The sequence below is a fragment of the Alosa pseudoharengus genome, unplaced genomic scaffold, assembly GCF_046254945.1.
Source record: "Alosa pseudoharengus isolate Yale_2024_CS ecotype anadromous, Long Island Sound unplaced genomic scaffold, YU_APseudo_1.1 YU_APseudo_1.1_scf_4, whole genome shotgun sequence".
Taxonomy (NCBI): Eukaryota; Metazoa; Chordata; class Actinopteri; order Clupeiformes; family Clupeidae; genus Alosa; species Alosa pseudoharengus.
The window spans coordinates 5,644,574-5,659,902 of record NW_027468774.1 but is presented as its reverse complement, the minus strand read 5'-3'; the positions used below and the strand labels follow the sequence as shown (position 1 = coordinate 5,659,902).

Sequence of the window (15,329 nt, the reverse complement as noted above, 5' to 3'; positions counted from 1 at the left end):
GAAAAAATCAGTCAAAATAGTAGAACGTTATCTCCTGATACTGGTTGAATATGACTGTGGCTGCAGCAGACTCGCAGGCGGACTCTATTTGCGGGATGGACATAAGCCTACGCTCATTATTTTCAGCTTGTCAGAGACAAGGCTATGAAGAACATAATAGTTAGTGCACTTTGTGTGCGAAACCGAAAGATCTCTCAGCTCGCGAAATAGCACAAGTAAACATCTAAAGTAGTGCCACGCTAATCTTTTTGATTCTTGATAAAACACAAACTATGCTGTTGTGCATGTCAGCTTTGTGCTGTGAACTTAAATTGAAGAGAATAAAGGGATAGAAATGCAGAAAAAGATTGTGTAGCCTGGCAGTGCCACCGCTCCCACCACGCGCATCACGCACTTTGCGTTGGGCACCAAAGGACAGAGGGGGCACCCAAATGTAACCAATGAATAGTAGCTTTACTGCAAACTGCGTTTCACTCTTCATCAATAATGTTTACAATGTCAAAATGCACTAACACGATGTTACATGCAAGTTTGATACCTTTTGGGTTCTCTCAATCACCACGTAGTACTAGAATTGGTGGGTCTTCAATCATTCGTTTTCCAAGCATTTAGGCTACATGAAGCACATGATATGCTGAGTCGACTGAAACGCATTCCATTCAGATAGCTAGGTGGATACCAGGCTCATAATTCACTTGTATTCGCAAAACGAAATGTGAAGCAACATGTCATTGCATACTTCCATTTCCAAAGCAATGAAGGTTGCTTAAAACAACTTAACATTGTGCATATTATTGTTAATATTGTGCTATCAATGTAACTCAAACAAATAAGGCTTGTAAACAAGAGCTGGCAAAAGGGCATTATGACAACGTAAAGATCAATGCTCTTAAAGTGACAGTGCACCATTTATAAGAAAACAGCATTTCTTCAGAAATTAATGTTTAAAATACACAGTAATGGTCTGTAAATAATAGGCCTTTTATTTTACTTTAGGTGTTTGAGTTATCATTTAAATGTCACTCACTCAAAGCCACTCACTTAGGGCACCGAAATGGCCAGCAGGCCACCATCTTGACATGTCTTTATTAAAGGAACCGTATGTAAAAATTGTATTTCAATTAATCATAAAATTGCCCTGATATGTCACTATAGACATTAAGAAATCATGTTCATTTCAAATACTTATATCACTGACAACAGTAGTCTGGCCAGGATATTGTCATTTAAAAAGTGAAGTTGCAGCCCTCAACTGATGTTGATGTTGTCATGTTGTGTTTTGGCCTAATGCGCCACCCTCCACCTATCTACTAATCACAAAGTCAGTAGTGTTTCGTCATCCGGTTGCCAACTCTGCCAGTCAGAGGGGAGGGGAAGGGGATACACCGCTCTACAGTAATTTGAAAGTGATTGTAGTACCCGTTTTGGCCACAATCTTACATACGGTTCCTTTAAGCTTTGATTTACAATATAGTAGGCTCTCTATTGGTTTTAATGAGTAGGCCTAGGCCTTAAAGTTACAGTATTTCTATCACAATTTACCAGACTTTGACCTTTTGTCGGTTTTTAACATTCTGACTATGATTGTTCCTTGTATTGCATTATGAGCACTGCGCCTATTGCATTCTACTGTTGCCTTAAGCCTAGCTCAGTCATTATGCTATACCACATCTCCCTCCATTGGAAGAGCAAGCTGCATTGAACGTAATAAACTGCATTTAGAATGGCAAATCCATATTTCTAGATATTTTGGTGAAAGTAACTTAAAAGTAATGCAATAGTAGTGTAATGCCTTACAATTCAGAGACAGTAATATTATAATGTAACAAATTACTTTTAAATGACAGTAATAAGTAATGCATAGTACATTACGATTTTGAAGTAACTTGCCCAACACTGCAGACAACACACACACACATTCACTAACAGCAGAAGGTAATTAAAAGTATATAATATAAAAAACACAACTAAGCAATAAGGACAGTAGAAGATAAATATATACTAAATACTAAATATACTAAAATACAAATTATACTAAATAACACTTAATCTAAATCAAAAAACAGTATCCACATAGTGGGTGATTAATCAATCAAGATGCGCTTGCAATGACTGAGGCAGGGACTGAGCCTGTGATTCTCTGTGCATAAGGTAAGGTAAGGTAATGTGCTCTGTGTGAGTGAGTGTCACAGTGATGGTGCAAATGAGTAAGTCAAACAGTGCAACAGTGCAAGAATAAAGGCTATATCTATATATATATATATATAACTATATTAAGGAAGGTATACGTGTGGTCAGAGTTCGGCTGTGGCATAGAGAGAGGGGTTGTGCATATAGCACGCAAACAGTGAGGCAGAAGACAAATGTAAAGTGGCTAGTGGACAGACAGTTCAAGACATGGAGGTGGTGAAGAGGCAGACAGACTATGCGGAGAAGTCTATTTCTCCTCTTCCCTTAAGTGAAGCATTGAACAGTTCAATGGCCCTGGGGACGAATGACTCAGTCTGTCTGTTGTGCAAGGCAGTGAGCGAAGTCTCCAGCTGATCAGGCTCTTCTGCTTAACAATAGTGTTGTGGAGTGGATGACACTCATTGTCCAAGATGTTGATCAGTTTGTTCAGGGTCCTTTTGTCAGATATTGAAGTAATACACTCCAGTTCAGCTCCCACTACAGAGCCAGCTTTCCTTACCAGCCTGTCAAGTCGCCCCGCATCCTTCTTCCTTGTGCTTCCTCCCCAACACACTACTGCATAGAAGAGGACGCTGGCAACAACAGACTGGTAGAACATCCTGAGGAGCTTGCTGCACACATTGAAGGAGCGCAGCCTCCTCAGGAAGTACAGTCTGCTCGGCCCTTTCTTGTAGAGTGCGTCAGTGTTGGCTGACCAGTCCAGTTTATTGTACAGGTGGAGACCCAGGTACTTGTAGGTACTTACCACCTCGACATTGACCCCATCAATGGAGACTGGTAGCAGGGTGGGCTTAGACCTGCGGTAATCCACCACCATCTCCTTGGTCTTTAAAGTGTTGAGTTGATTGAGATGATTGAGTTTGCACCATTGCAAAAAGTCCTCCACCAGGCTCCTGTACTCCTCCTGCCCGTTCCTGATACACCCCACAATTGCAGTATCGTCAGAAAACTTCTGCATGTGGCATGACTCAGTGTTGTAGCAGAAGTCAGATGTGTACAGGGTGAACAGGACTGGAGAGAGCACAGTTCCTTGTGGCGCTCCGGTGCTGCTGATCACAGTGTCAGAGAGACAGTTCTTCAGTCTGACGAACTGTGGTCGCTCAGTCAGGTAATCTGTAATCCAGGTTACCAGGTGAGCGTCCACACGCATCTGCAAGAGCTTGTCTCCCAGTCTGAGGGGTTGGATGGTGTTAAAAGCACTTGAGAAATCAAAGAACATGATTCTCACAGCACTTTTTCCCTTGTCCAGGTGAGAATGTGTCCTGTGTAGAAGATAAGTGATGGCATCGTCCACGCCCACTTTCTCCTGGTATGCAAACTGTAACGGGTCTAGTGCATGGCGTACCTGGGGTCTGAGCATACCTAAGACCAGTCGCTCCATTGTCTTCATCACATGTGATGTTAGAGCGACAGGTCTGTAGTCATTAAGCTCACTAGGATGTGGCTTCTTAGGGACAGGGGTAAGACATGATGTCTTCCACAGTGTTGGAACTTGTCCAAGGCGTAGACTTAGATTGTCTGTATGCTACTGTGACCTTGAATTTCCCCTGGGGATCAATAAAGTATCTATCTATCTATCTATGTCTGAGCACGTGGTCTAGGCCTACCTCTTGGATGTCATGTGGATGTGGTTATGGTCAATCATTCAGAGAAACAAGACATGATGACGGATGTTAAATACTGATGTTTATCATGCCCTCCGTAACACCGCTGTTGTTCGGCTGAGACAGAGATACGACAGAGCGCTGTTAATTTCTTATCATATAAACTATATTTGCTCATTTTTTTCGCAATGCAAGTCATTTAATTAATCTTTGATTGGAGTATGTCTTAGTTATTATTTGCAATGTCAGCTCATTGGATTTCTGTAGCCTAGTCATAAAGCATTGTGCAAGTAAGGTTGTGCACACACACATACACACACACACACACACACACACACACACACACACACAAATAAGTGTTGTAACTCGCTTGGGATTTTCCACAAATCTGGAGCACTCAGACGACAATTCCATCTGTAGCCTAAAGATTGCGTAAGGAGATAACGGTGAAATAAATCACTGATTGTTCAAATGTCAGCAGTTATGTGTCTCAATGAAGCAGACATGTAAAGGTGCTCAGCAATCGCTAGTTGCATTGAAAAGGGAGATAGATAAGATCATGCATTAATATATGCAGTGTATCCTGTAGCATCCTGTAGCAGTTTTTTTAAATTGTGTTGTTATTGTATGTATTTTTTTTATAACTCTTACTTTCCTTTCTGTTTTTATTCTTTAAATGTAAAGTGATTGTTGTACTTTGAGAGCAAAGATTAACCCGAGTCAAATTCCTTGTTTGTTTACGCAAATCTGACCCAATAAAACTGATTCTGATTCTAACATACAACACGCAAGCGTCACAAGTTGTCATCTGCCTTGCATAATGACATCAAAGTCCTTTTAGGCAAGTCCCTCCAATCGGCGGCCATATTGCAACGCTTTTTGGGCACTCATCGGGCATCCTATTCGGCAGAAATGCGCGTACGCAAGGCTTCACGACACCAACCTTGCTCCAGCAGCGAGTTCACAACACATGATTAGCACGATGTCTTCACAACACACCATATGATTGGCTCAATGTATTTACATCACACCACATGATTGGCTAAATGTATTTACATGTCAACGTTTTGGCGAGGAAGGGGTGGATATGTGTATACAACGGCCATATTGGCGTCACAAACTAGCCCCATGCATTTCTATGGAGGATTTTTTGAGTGCAGTGTCTCCTCATTAGAAAGTTTCTGATTACATATCTTAATTTTCCTGAGACCATTATACTATCAGTGTGTGAAGGAATGTGTAACCTGTTCTCAAGCCATATAATCATATTGGAGTTAGGCCTACTGGTTTGGTAGTTAGGCCTAGACCTTAACTGTATATCAATACCACCACAGAATTTACTCCTTTAAAAAAATAATAGACTCAGCATATTTCTGGCTTGACAAACATCCCGATATTTCAATTAGGCCTACGCAATAGAATACACAAAATGAACTAGCTGATTTTACTGAAGCCGTCAGGTGCACTGGATGAAATCACCCTCATTAAAATAAATGTGTCACACCTGTCACACCTGCCAACTTTGACCCGAGGCCCAGGCTACCGGGGATGGGGTCAGTCAAATTGAACTGATAATAGAAGATGGGTCCATTTTTACCAAATGTCCGCGGCGCATGCGTGCTACTGCCGCCTCTGTTGTAGCCAGTTACACTGATTATGGTGGAAGCTCATTTTTTCGGCATACGTTCCGCTTCAGTAGCACATCCGGTTCCTCCAAGTATCCGGGCCTCCAACTAGACTCCTTAGTGAGGAGCTAGAGGCGGGTTTCTACTGTATGAACTTTGCCAGGGATACAGGACCATGTGCCAAACTGTGCCAACCTTTTGGTATGTACTCGTTATCAGCTACAGTGCCTTAGAAAAGTATTCCATCTGCCTGAAAGCCATCACCATTTTATATACTTGGATACATTTTCCCAATTAGAATATATAGCTGTAGCTCCACGTCATGTCCATATCCATGTCATGTCAAAATAATATTTCATATCTCCAAGGATTTTTTTATAGACAACAGTTTTATTTGATTTGGGGAATAACTAGAAGTATACCTCCACATTTAAAATATTGAAAGGGAAAATGTGAATGCTGAAACCTTTTCAGTTGACCGAGTTGTAGATGACGTTTTATTTGTGCTGCTGTTTCTGACTGGCTGCAGACTGTTACTGACTGAAAGCCTTTGTGTTGTGCAGGGCCTTTTCATATCTATTCTCTCTGTTTGATTATTAATACTGTAGTCTCTCAAGGATGCACTCCAGTAAAATAAACATTCTCAAAGGTTTGAGACAGAGCCTCTGGTTTACTGTTGTCTTACGTTTAAGAAAATTAAAAGGATCTCAGTGTTCTGCACAGTGCTGATGTAAAGAAAGTAAATGTTGATGTAGAATGTGGAAACAGTAGTTGTACAACATTTGTGCATCACAAGCAAAATAATAAAAAACAATATTATTTGTTGTGAAACACTGACAGGTGCACATTGGAATAAAATATCTGTAAATGCTCTGCTGCCAGTGAGTCTCACTGTGAAATGTTAAATATTGAACAGGTCAAAGGAGATTGAGTGCATAAAAAAAAAAGATGTAAAACATTTATTTAAAAAGTATTGTGATCATGATCACGATGTTGAATGTGTGGGGCGTTTGTAGTGTAGTGTAGTGGCTGAAGAACTGGGCTAGCATGCAGTTGCAGAAGTGGTAAGAAAATCCCCCAGAAATTCCCAGCTTCCACCATGGTGCCCTTGACCTAGGCACTTAGTTGCTCCAGAGAGACTGTCCCTGTAATAACTGATGTCTCCACCTCACTTTGGATAAAAGTGTCAGCAAAGTGAATACGTAATAATAGTGATCAAATTGTCATTATTATTATTATCAGATCAGGCCAAGTAGGAACAACACCACAGACAACTAGAAAATGCAATTCCAGGGAATTACCATTGCATGTAAATGCAAAAAAACTGCTGTGTATAACATTATATTACTTACAGTATGATTATTCAGATTACAGTCTTACAGTATTCTTGAAAACCACTTACTTGGTTAGATGTTAGCTTAGAGTATGACAGTCAGTAAAAATAAATGGTCAATTCAATATTGATCAACATTCTTTGTTTTAATACAGCAGAATGATACTCAGAATACACTAATGAACACTTACCAATGTAAGCTTGAAGTAAAAATCACAGTTGTGTGTATATATATGTATATATATATATACAGAACTTGATAATGCCAATCATATTATCCTAAGACAGATCTCTTTATCAGTGGTAACTCTGAACTGGCAGCAACAGCTAGAGGCCTCAGTTAATGGTATTAGGTCAAATTTGATGGTGATATATACACTGAAGAATAAAAGAGTCAGCCCTTCAGATGATCAGTTTTAGACAGAACTTAGGTTAGAATCTTATTTTTCACACAGCACAGCTCAGGTCTAAAAAGAGAGGTCTAACAGCACAGCTATGTTTCACAGATGTTACAGCACAGGAATGATTCAAAGGTATGAATGGTTGACATGATTCACAGGTATACATGTTCCATATAGTTAGTGAGTATAGTCCTTCGTATAGTTCTCAGAATGTCTCAGTGTAGATCTCAGATAAGTCTCAGTATGGTTAAATGGTATGTGCACAGATTACATGTTTGTAAGAATGTATGTAGTATGTTGCTAGCAACATTGTCAGAGATGTATGGTTGACAGGTGTGCACACAGATCGGCACACACGTACTGTAATGTCATACATGGTCATCACCACTGGTCTGGAACCTAAAAGACAAAAGCAAACAAGTTTAACAGTTATGCCAAAACAATACAAGGAATGTCTGCAATTGTCCTAACAGTAGCCTATTCATGGCTTTCATAAGGTCCCTTTCCACAGGAGTATAATCAAGCACCAAATGCATTCATAATCTAGGTGCTTGATTGTATACACCTGTGGAAAGGGACCTGATGAAACCCATCAATAGCCGAACTATGATAGCATACCGTGATGGTGTTTACTTAGGCTACGTAAGAATCAGGAGCATAGAATGAAAACGTAGTCATGGCCTATTTGATACACAATCAAGCGGTGTACAACGTTACAAATTTGGTAAAATAAAAACAGTAACATAGGCTATTTGTTAGCTTTAACTTAATGTGAACGGTAGAAGCTATAACGTTATGACCATCAACAATGAGTAACGTGCCATGAATGAAACACATGATGGGTTTCATCAGGTCCCTTCACACAGTATAGCCTAATCAAGCACCAAGTAGTCTGCATTCATAATCTATTCTAGGTGCTTGATTCTATAAACCTGTGGAAAGTGACCTGATGTTGAATAGAACCAGAGGCATTAGTAGGCTACGTTAACGTTCTGGCAGAGAAGACAGACGGGCTCTGGTTATAGTTAAAACGCTGCTGGTTAGCCTAATACCAAATGTTAGTGCGTTACGTTTGATTGTCGTTAGCTATCGAAACCTACAGCTAACCTGTAAAGTTGACGACATTGCGTTGATTAACAGTGGGTTTCCTTAAATAACATCAACGTAGCAAGGTGCGAACGTTAACTATTTCACTAACGTTAACGTGACCTAACGTTATAACGTTAGTTTAGCTATTTGTGACCCATCATTTCATACAACTTAACATTACATAACATAATATTTGACGACATAAATGACTCCAATACCAAAAACCAGAACACTTACCTTGTCTGTAATTAGAGAAATGTGCCTCTGAATGAGAGTTTTACGAGCAAATAAAGTGACCACGGCACAGAAGGCGAAGGCGTTCAAAAGATTCACAGCTCCAGTGGTAGTAGGCCTAGTAGCTCGCGTTCAGCTGTTGATTATCTTCAGCTGCAGGTCACGTCATAATGCTAAAAGTTGCCGCCACGGCGGTCAATGTTAACTCTATGAGAATTTCTTGCTCTTTTATCATAAATATCTAAAAAAGTATAAAGTTCACAAATGTGAAAAAACATAGAACAAATCTCCGTTTCAAGACCTTTGTAGGAGTGGTTGAATGACGTCGAACGGTTCAGTGGTTTTAGAGCCTTTGAACGTCAAATTTGGTCGGAAGAAGAATAACAACTAGAAATGCAATTCCAAGGAATTACCAGTGCATGAAAATGCTAAAGTTGTGATGTAAAATATCATGTATAGTTAAAACAGATAATAAAGAGATGGTTACTACGGTGATGCTAGGATAGACATGGTGGTTGCATAGCTTAATAAAAGTTGATAGTTTAAAAGTAGACTGTTTAAAAGTTGAATGTAGATAGTTTAAAAGTTGTTGATAGACAGTAGATAGTTTAAAAGTTGTTGATAGACAGCTAGTTTAATAGATAGTTTAATGATAGTTTAAAAGTAGACCGTTTAAAAGTTGAAGGTAAATAGTTTAAAAGTTGTTGACAGACTGGAAGTTGAATGAATATTGATATTCAAATAGTTTAATGGCTGTGCATAGGTAGATATTTGACGATAACTGAAAGTTGGAATGGCTCTAATGTTCGCTAGCAGTTATGCTAAGATTTTTAACTATGCTAACCATGCTACTTAGCTAATGTTTTATAGCAGTGTTAGCAATGCTAACCTGCTAACCATGCTACTTAGCTAACGTTTTCTAGCAGTTTAATGAATGTTGATATTCAAATAGTTTAATGGCTGTGCATAGGTAGATATTTGACGATAACTAAAAGTTTGAACGGCTCTAATGTTTGCTAGCAGTTATGCTAAGATTTTTAATTCTTTTAACCATGCTACTTAGCTAATGTTTTATAGCAGTGCTAGCATGCTAACCATGTTACTTAGCTAACATTTTCTAGCAGTTTTACTAAACATGCTAACTATGCTAACAATGTTAGCATGCTAACTATGTTAACCATGTTACTTAGCTAACTTAGCTAATAATTTTAGCAGTTATGCTAACTATGCTAACTAGCATGCTAACTACGCTAACCATGTTACTTAGCTAACTTAGCTAATCATTTTTAGCAGTTTTGCTAAAAATGCTAACTAGCATGATAACATGCTAGCATGCTAACTATGCTAACCATGTGACTTAGCTAACTTAGCTAATCATTTTTAGTAATTTTGCTAAAAATGCTAACTAGCATGCTAACATGCTAGCATGCTAACTTGTTAGCATGCTAACTATGTTAACCATGTGACTTAGCTAATCATTTTTAGCAGTTTTGCTAAAAATGCTAACTAGCATGCTAACATGCTAGCATGTTAACTATGCTAACCATATGACTTAGCTAACTTAGCTAATCATTTTTAGTAATTTTGCTAAAAATGCTAACTAGCATGGTAACATGCTAGCATGCTAACTATGCTAACCATGCTAACTAGCTACAGTGGGTAGGAGTCATAGTTGATGACAAGTAACAGTTACAATGGCTAAACAGTTAAAAAGTTCAGTAGTTTAAAGGGTTAAATTGTTTAACAGTGAAATATTGTAGTGAGGACTTTTATTTTGAAACAGTTTTTGGCAGAGGAAGCAGTTTAACAGGATGTGTAGTCTTAATAGGGCCAGTTTGTATGCTTAAAGCCTGAGACTGGCAGTTGAGATCCAGGTGGCCTGAACACCTGCCATAGGATTCTAATTGCTTAATGGCCGTATTATGATGTCATAATCGGCAATGTTAAGTCTATGGGGAATTTTAAAACGTTTTTCTTTAATAGTTTAAAAAGTATAAAAGTTACAAAGATGAAAAATACATAGCAGCTTTGTCCGTTTGAATACCTACGTTACAAAGTTTGAATGAAGTTTCTAAGTTAAACTGTTCAAGAGAAATTGCGTCTAGAAAAAGTAGTAAGCGGAATAATAATAAGAAGAAGAAGTTGCCTAGGAAGAACAGTACAGTGCATTTTCATGCACTGTAATAATATTAAGAAGAACAGCGATAATAGTCCATTGCATTTACATGCAATGCAATAAGGTACCTCCTGCCTCAGCTTCAGGATTAGTTCCTGTCCTTCTTGAAGATCTGTTTCCTCCACATATTATTTGTGTGCTAAAATCATTTTCTGTGTTTTTAGTCAAGAAAACCGGTTTTCTTGATACAAACGTGTTGCAATAACTTTCTTGGTCAACAGAGGACAGCACAAAATGGGACATATTTTCTATGTGTGTGTGTGTATACATGTGTCAGTGTATGTTTTTTTGGACATGTGTTCTTCACTATGCTTATTTAAAGGATTTTGACAATAAAAAAGATCGACACAGAGTATGAAGGACTATTAAAGGATGACTTGTTTTTGATTAATATTTCTTTCTTTGGATAACTTCAAAAGTTGATTTTTTTCTTTTTTTAAAGCAGCTGCAAGCTAATTTGTTTTAGCAAGCTAGCTGGTGTCTCTTGGCTACTGTAGCCAACATAATGGTGTCCTGTTCTAACAACAGGTGGTGTTTATCTGACCTGTAGATGAACACACTAACATCAAAAATAATTTAAAGATGGTGCATTAGTTACAAAGAAAATGTCAGAAATGGTAATTACACAACATATTGCTGATTTACAGGAATATTTAATAGAATAAGAATACCATTACAATATTATATTGTACAAAATGAGTAGATTTCTTTTTTTAAAAAAAGAAGTTGGGAAATTCAGTTCAAGAACACTTTCACAACAAAATACAATACCAAAATGTCAAACATTCTCTGTATCCCCATACAGACTAAAATATGAGGTAATGAATCAAACTACCTCAGTATTACATCACTAAATAATATTTACATTTAAACATGTGTTGAGGTTCCTCTATATGTAACGGAGGTGAACTGAGCTAGCTAGTGCTAGTTGCCCGTGTAAATCCTCACACCCCTAACCTTAAGAACGCTTCTAACCGCTGAGTTGGAAACCTGGGCTTTTAGCTCAGCGGTTAGAGCGTTCGACTCCCATGCCGGTGTGTGTGTTGAGGTGTGCGGGTTCGAGGGCCGTGAGCGTGAGAGAAGGACCAATTACGACCTCGGTTACATATACATGGTGGTAGGAACCTAGGAGCGACTGACTGCACACAGCTTGTGTGGGGAAGGGTTGAGGGTCAAACCCACCGCCGGGGTGAGGTCCAGCTCGTCCTCGGAGACGCCGGGAGGAGGAGTGAAACGGAAGCGTTGAAGAAGAGACGCGAAGAAGAGGAAGAGTTCCATCCTGGCCAGACTCTCGCCCAAACACACCCTGCGACCTGAGAGAAAAGAGAGAGAGAGAAACTAAATAGAGAGACCTATAGGGTTCTGTCTGGAAGAACTACACCAGTTAAAATAGACCCTAAAAAACATTTTGAAAACGTCTATAAAATTTAGCCAGTTAAGAATCACACACCATCAATTAAAAGAAGCATGATAGCTCTTGGAAGGTAAGTACATTATTCTGACCAACGATATATATATATGTACCTGCAGAGAAGGGCATGAAAGCGTCTCTCTTGACAAAGCGCCCCTGGTCATCCAGGAAGTGTTCAGGGTGGAAGGCGTATGGTTTGGCCCATTCGGACTCATCGCGCAGCACAGAGGTCAGCAGCGGAAACACCGTTGTGCCCTACAGGACAGGCCACAGGTCAGGGGTCACAGGTCAGGGGTCAAATGACACAGAGAGATCACAGGGCTTTTTTGGGGTAAAGCTAGTCTGATGATGCATCAAAACAGCTGCCTTAAAACATACCTTTTGGACATCTTTTTTGCTTTTTTTTATCTCTGTCTAATGACACTCTTACAGTAAAAATAGATTACCAATTACTAAGATCAAACCTTCTTGATGAAGAAGCCCTGGAAGTGGACATCACAGCTGGTGGTGTGTGGGAGACTCATGGGCGCGATGTTGGCTAGCCTCTGGGTCTCGTGGATCACGGCATCCACGAAGGGCAGACTCTTCCTGTCCTCCACCACTGGCTGCCGGCCGCCAATCACCCGGCCCATTTCCTCCTGGACTCGGTCTGCAAATGAGTCACCATGGAGTTCAGTGTACTTCATCACCATGGAGTTCAGTGTACTTCATCACCATGGAGTTCAGTGTACTTCATCACCATGGAGTTCAGTGTACTTCATTTCATTTTTTATTTATCCTTAGTTTCACCAGGGAGGTCACATTAAGACAGAAGTCTCTTTTTCAAGTTAGCACTGGCAACTTAATTACTGCTCTTATATGATTGTGATCTCAGCTCAATCACATATTTTGCAAGCTGTTGTACCATTCAGTGAGCAAATTTGCAGCAGTTAGTGAGGCAAATGCAAGGCAAGGCAGGTAACTAGCACATTATGCTGCACACAGAGGCAATTCAATGCACTTAAATAAATAAAAGCAAAGAACAGATATAGACAAAGAAAAGATAAAACAAATAGTCCTTTACAATTCACTAGTCAGATATCAATATCTGATGTCAGCTCTCCGACTCCGCCTCTTACCCTGTATATGAGGGTACTTGGCCATAAGCAGCAGCCCCCAGCGCAGAGTCGTCCCTGTCGTATCTGTGCCCGCTGCAAACAGATTGGCTACAGAGTAGACCATATTCTCCTGACTGAAGAATGTATCCTTATGTCCAGATTCCTGTCCAACACAGTCCCAGTTTAGAAGCCAAAACAATACAGACACAAGGTATCTTTAGCACCTCTAGGGACAATCTTTATACAGGAAGACCATGGCATGTTTCACCTCATAATTTACTTATCCCTACTAGTGAATCGAATATGATTTATACCATGAAATTCATATACATAAGCTTTATATTGCAACAGACATTTATTGTCAGTCAGTGTGATTGCATTTGATTATTCCTGTGCATCTGTAGGCCTACATGAGTGGCTGTATAACTGGGACATGGAAATATCCACAATTCATTACATTACCACCAGATATGTGAACAGGAATCCGTATAATTTAGAATGTTTACCTCTTCTTTCTGTTTTCGGATAAGGAAGGAGTCCACAAATCCTCTCTGCTCAAAGGGGTTGAGAGTCTCTTGCAGCTCACTGATCAGCTTCCTCATCTCTTCAATATGCTTTTTTGATGTGCTTTTCATCTTGCGCCACTTTGCCAACACCGGACCGAGCCAAGGGAACATGTTGTAAAGCTGCAAACACAGGAAGCACAGTCAGCCGTGGTGCCAAGGGAACATGGCGTAGAGCTGCAAACATAGTGGTGCCAAGGGAACATGGCATAGAGCTGCAAACATAGTGGTGCCAAGGGAACATGGCATAGAGCTGCAAACATAGTGGTGCCAAGGGAACATGGCATAGAGCTGCAAACATAGTGGTGCCAAGGGAACATGGCATAGAGCTGCAAACATAGTGGTGCCAAGGGAACATGGCATAGAGCTGCAAACATAGTGGTGCCAAGGGAACATGGCATAGAGCTGCAAACACAGGTAGCACAGTCAGCCGTGGCGCATGTAAAAGCAGCAATTTGGAGGGGGGGGGGGGTCCTACACATTTACACGCTGTGTACTTTTTGTATATTGCATTGCATACTGTGTCTGTTGTCCTGTCTGGGTTCTGTGTGACATCTTATTGCAAGTCAATATACGCACTCTGATGTCAGCGAGGTGTACACATTAACAGAGTGCGTACATATGACGTTGGATTTTTCCATGTGAATCTACAGTATGCAGCAGGCTGTTCTGTGGGGAAAAGGTCACCCTCAAGAAACCATTGTAGGCTATTGCTAGCTTAGAATTGCACTTTTACTGCACTGCTGCAATGTTGCTAGTATCTACATCTGACATTTTACCACATGATTTCACAATAGGACATCCTTAGGCGGGGGAGTTTAAAGGAGCAAAAATGTGCAATTATGTTGGATTCCAGTTATCTTGAAGGTAGCCACACAGCACTCTTCCACTGACAGTGACAATACATTACAATGTGGCATTACAATAGAATCAGACCGACGCTAACAATCTGTGCTACACAAAACAAAGCCATTTATGACAGTTATTTATTTGCACTCTGTCGCTGTTTTTGGTTCAGGCTGAACTAAAAAAGATCTCCACACACCACCTTTAAACTTGGCATCAGGCCATTCTCTGGCTGAGAGTAACCCACCTGAACGGCTGGCGATCCACCGAGTCGGATGTTCTCATTGGCTCGGTTGACCATGGCTTTGAACCTGTGGTCGTTGTAATCAAACCTGCTGCCATACACAATGGCACTGATGATATTTGAGACAGCATAGTTCACCGGCTGAGTCGTATCAAATGCTTTACCTGGGTGTAAGTACATCAGGGTCAATCACCATGTAGGCCATAGACATGTTAAACTGAGGTCTACATCTTAGCATCACAACCTGTATAAATGCAAGAAGTAGTTTGTGTTAATCTCACCTTTAAAGTTTTCAAACACCTCTGACAGGTATCGCGCCTCTTCAATGATTTTTTCCTCACTGGATTTTTTCCCCATGCCATAGTCCCGCAGGTTTGTCAAAGCAAAGCGTCTCATCTCTTTCCACTGTTCTCCATTTGAGAAGATAATTCCTGTGGAGCAGAATCAGAATTGGACTGAGTAGAGTGAACCACAAGAACAAAGTTCATATTACACTTTGAAAAGAAAATACTTTTA

The 15,329-nt window shown here is 40.0% G+C and overlaps 1 protein-coding gene across 1 annotated transcript in view; it reads right to left on the bottom strand.

Moving 5' to 3' along the window:
- LOC143103244 (cytochrome P450 2K1-like) overlaps positions 1–15,329 on the bottom strand; it is a 36,563-nt gene that overhangs the window by 12,710 nt on the left and 8,524 nt on the right. Inside the window, exons 3-5 of the mRNA XM_076267063.1 lie at positions 15,095–15,244; positions 14,817–14,977; positions 13,667–13,846 (exon numbers count right to left, since the gene is read on the bottom strand). Of these exons, the coding sequence (XP_076123178.1) occupies positions 13,667–13,846; positions 14,817–14,977; positions 15,095–15,244 (491 nt within the window). The remainder of the gene's footprint in view (positions 1–13,666; positions 13,847–14,816; positions 14,978–15,094; positions 15,245–15,329) is intronic.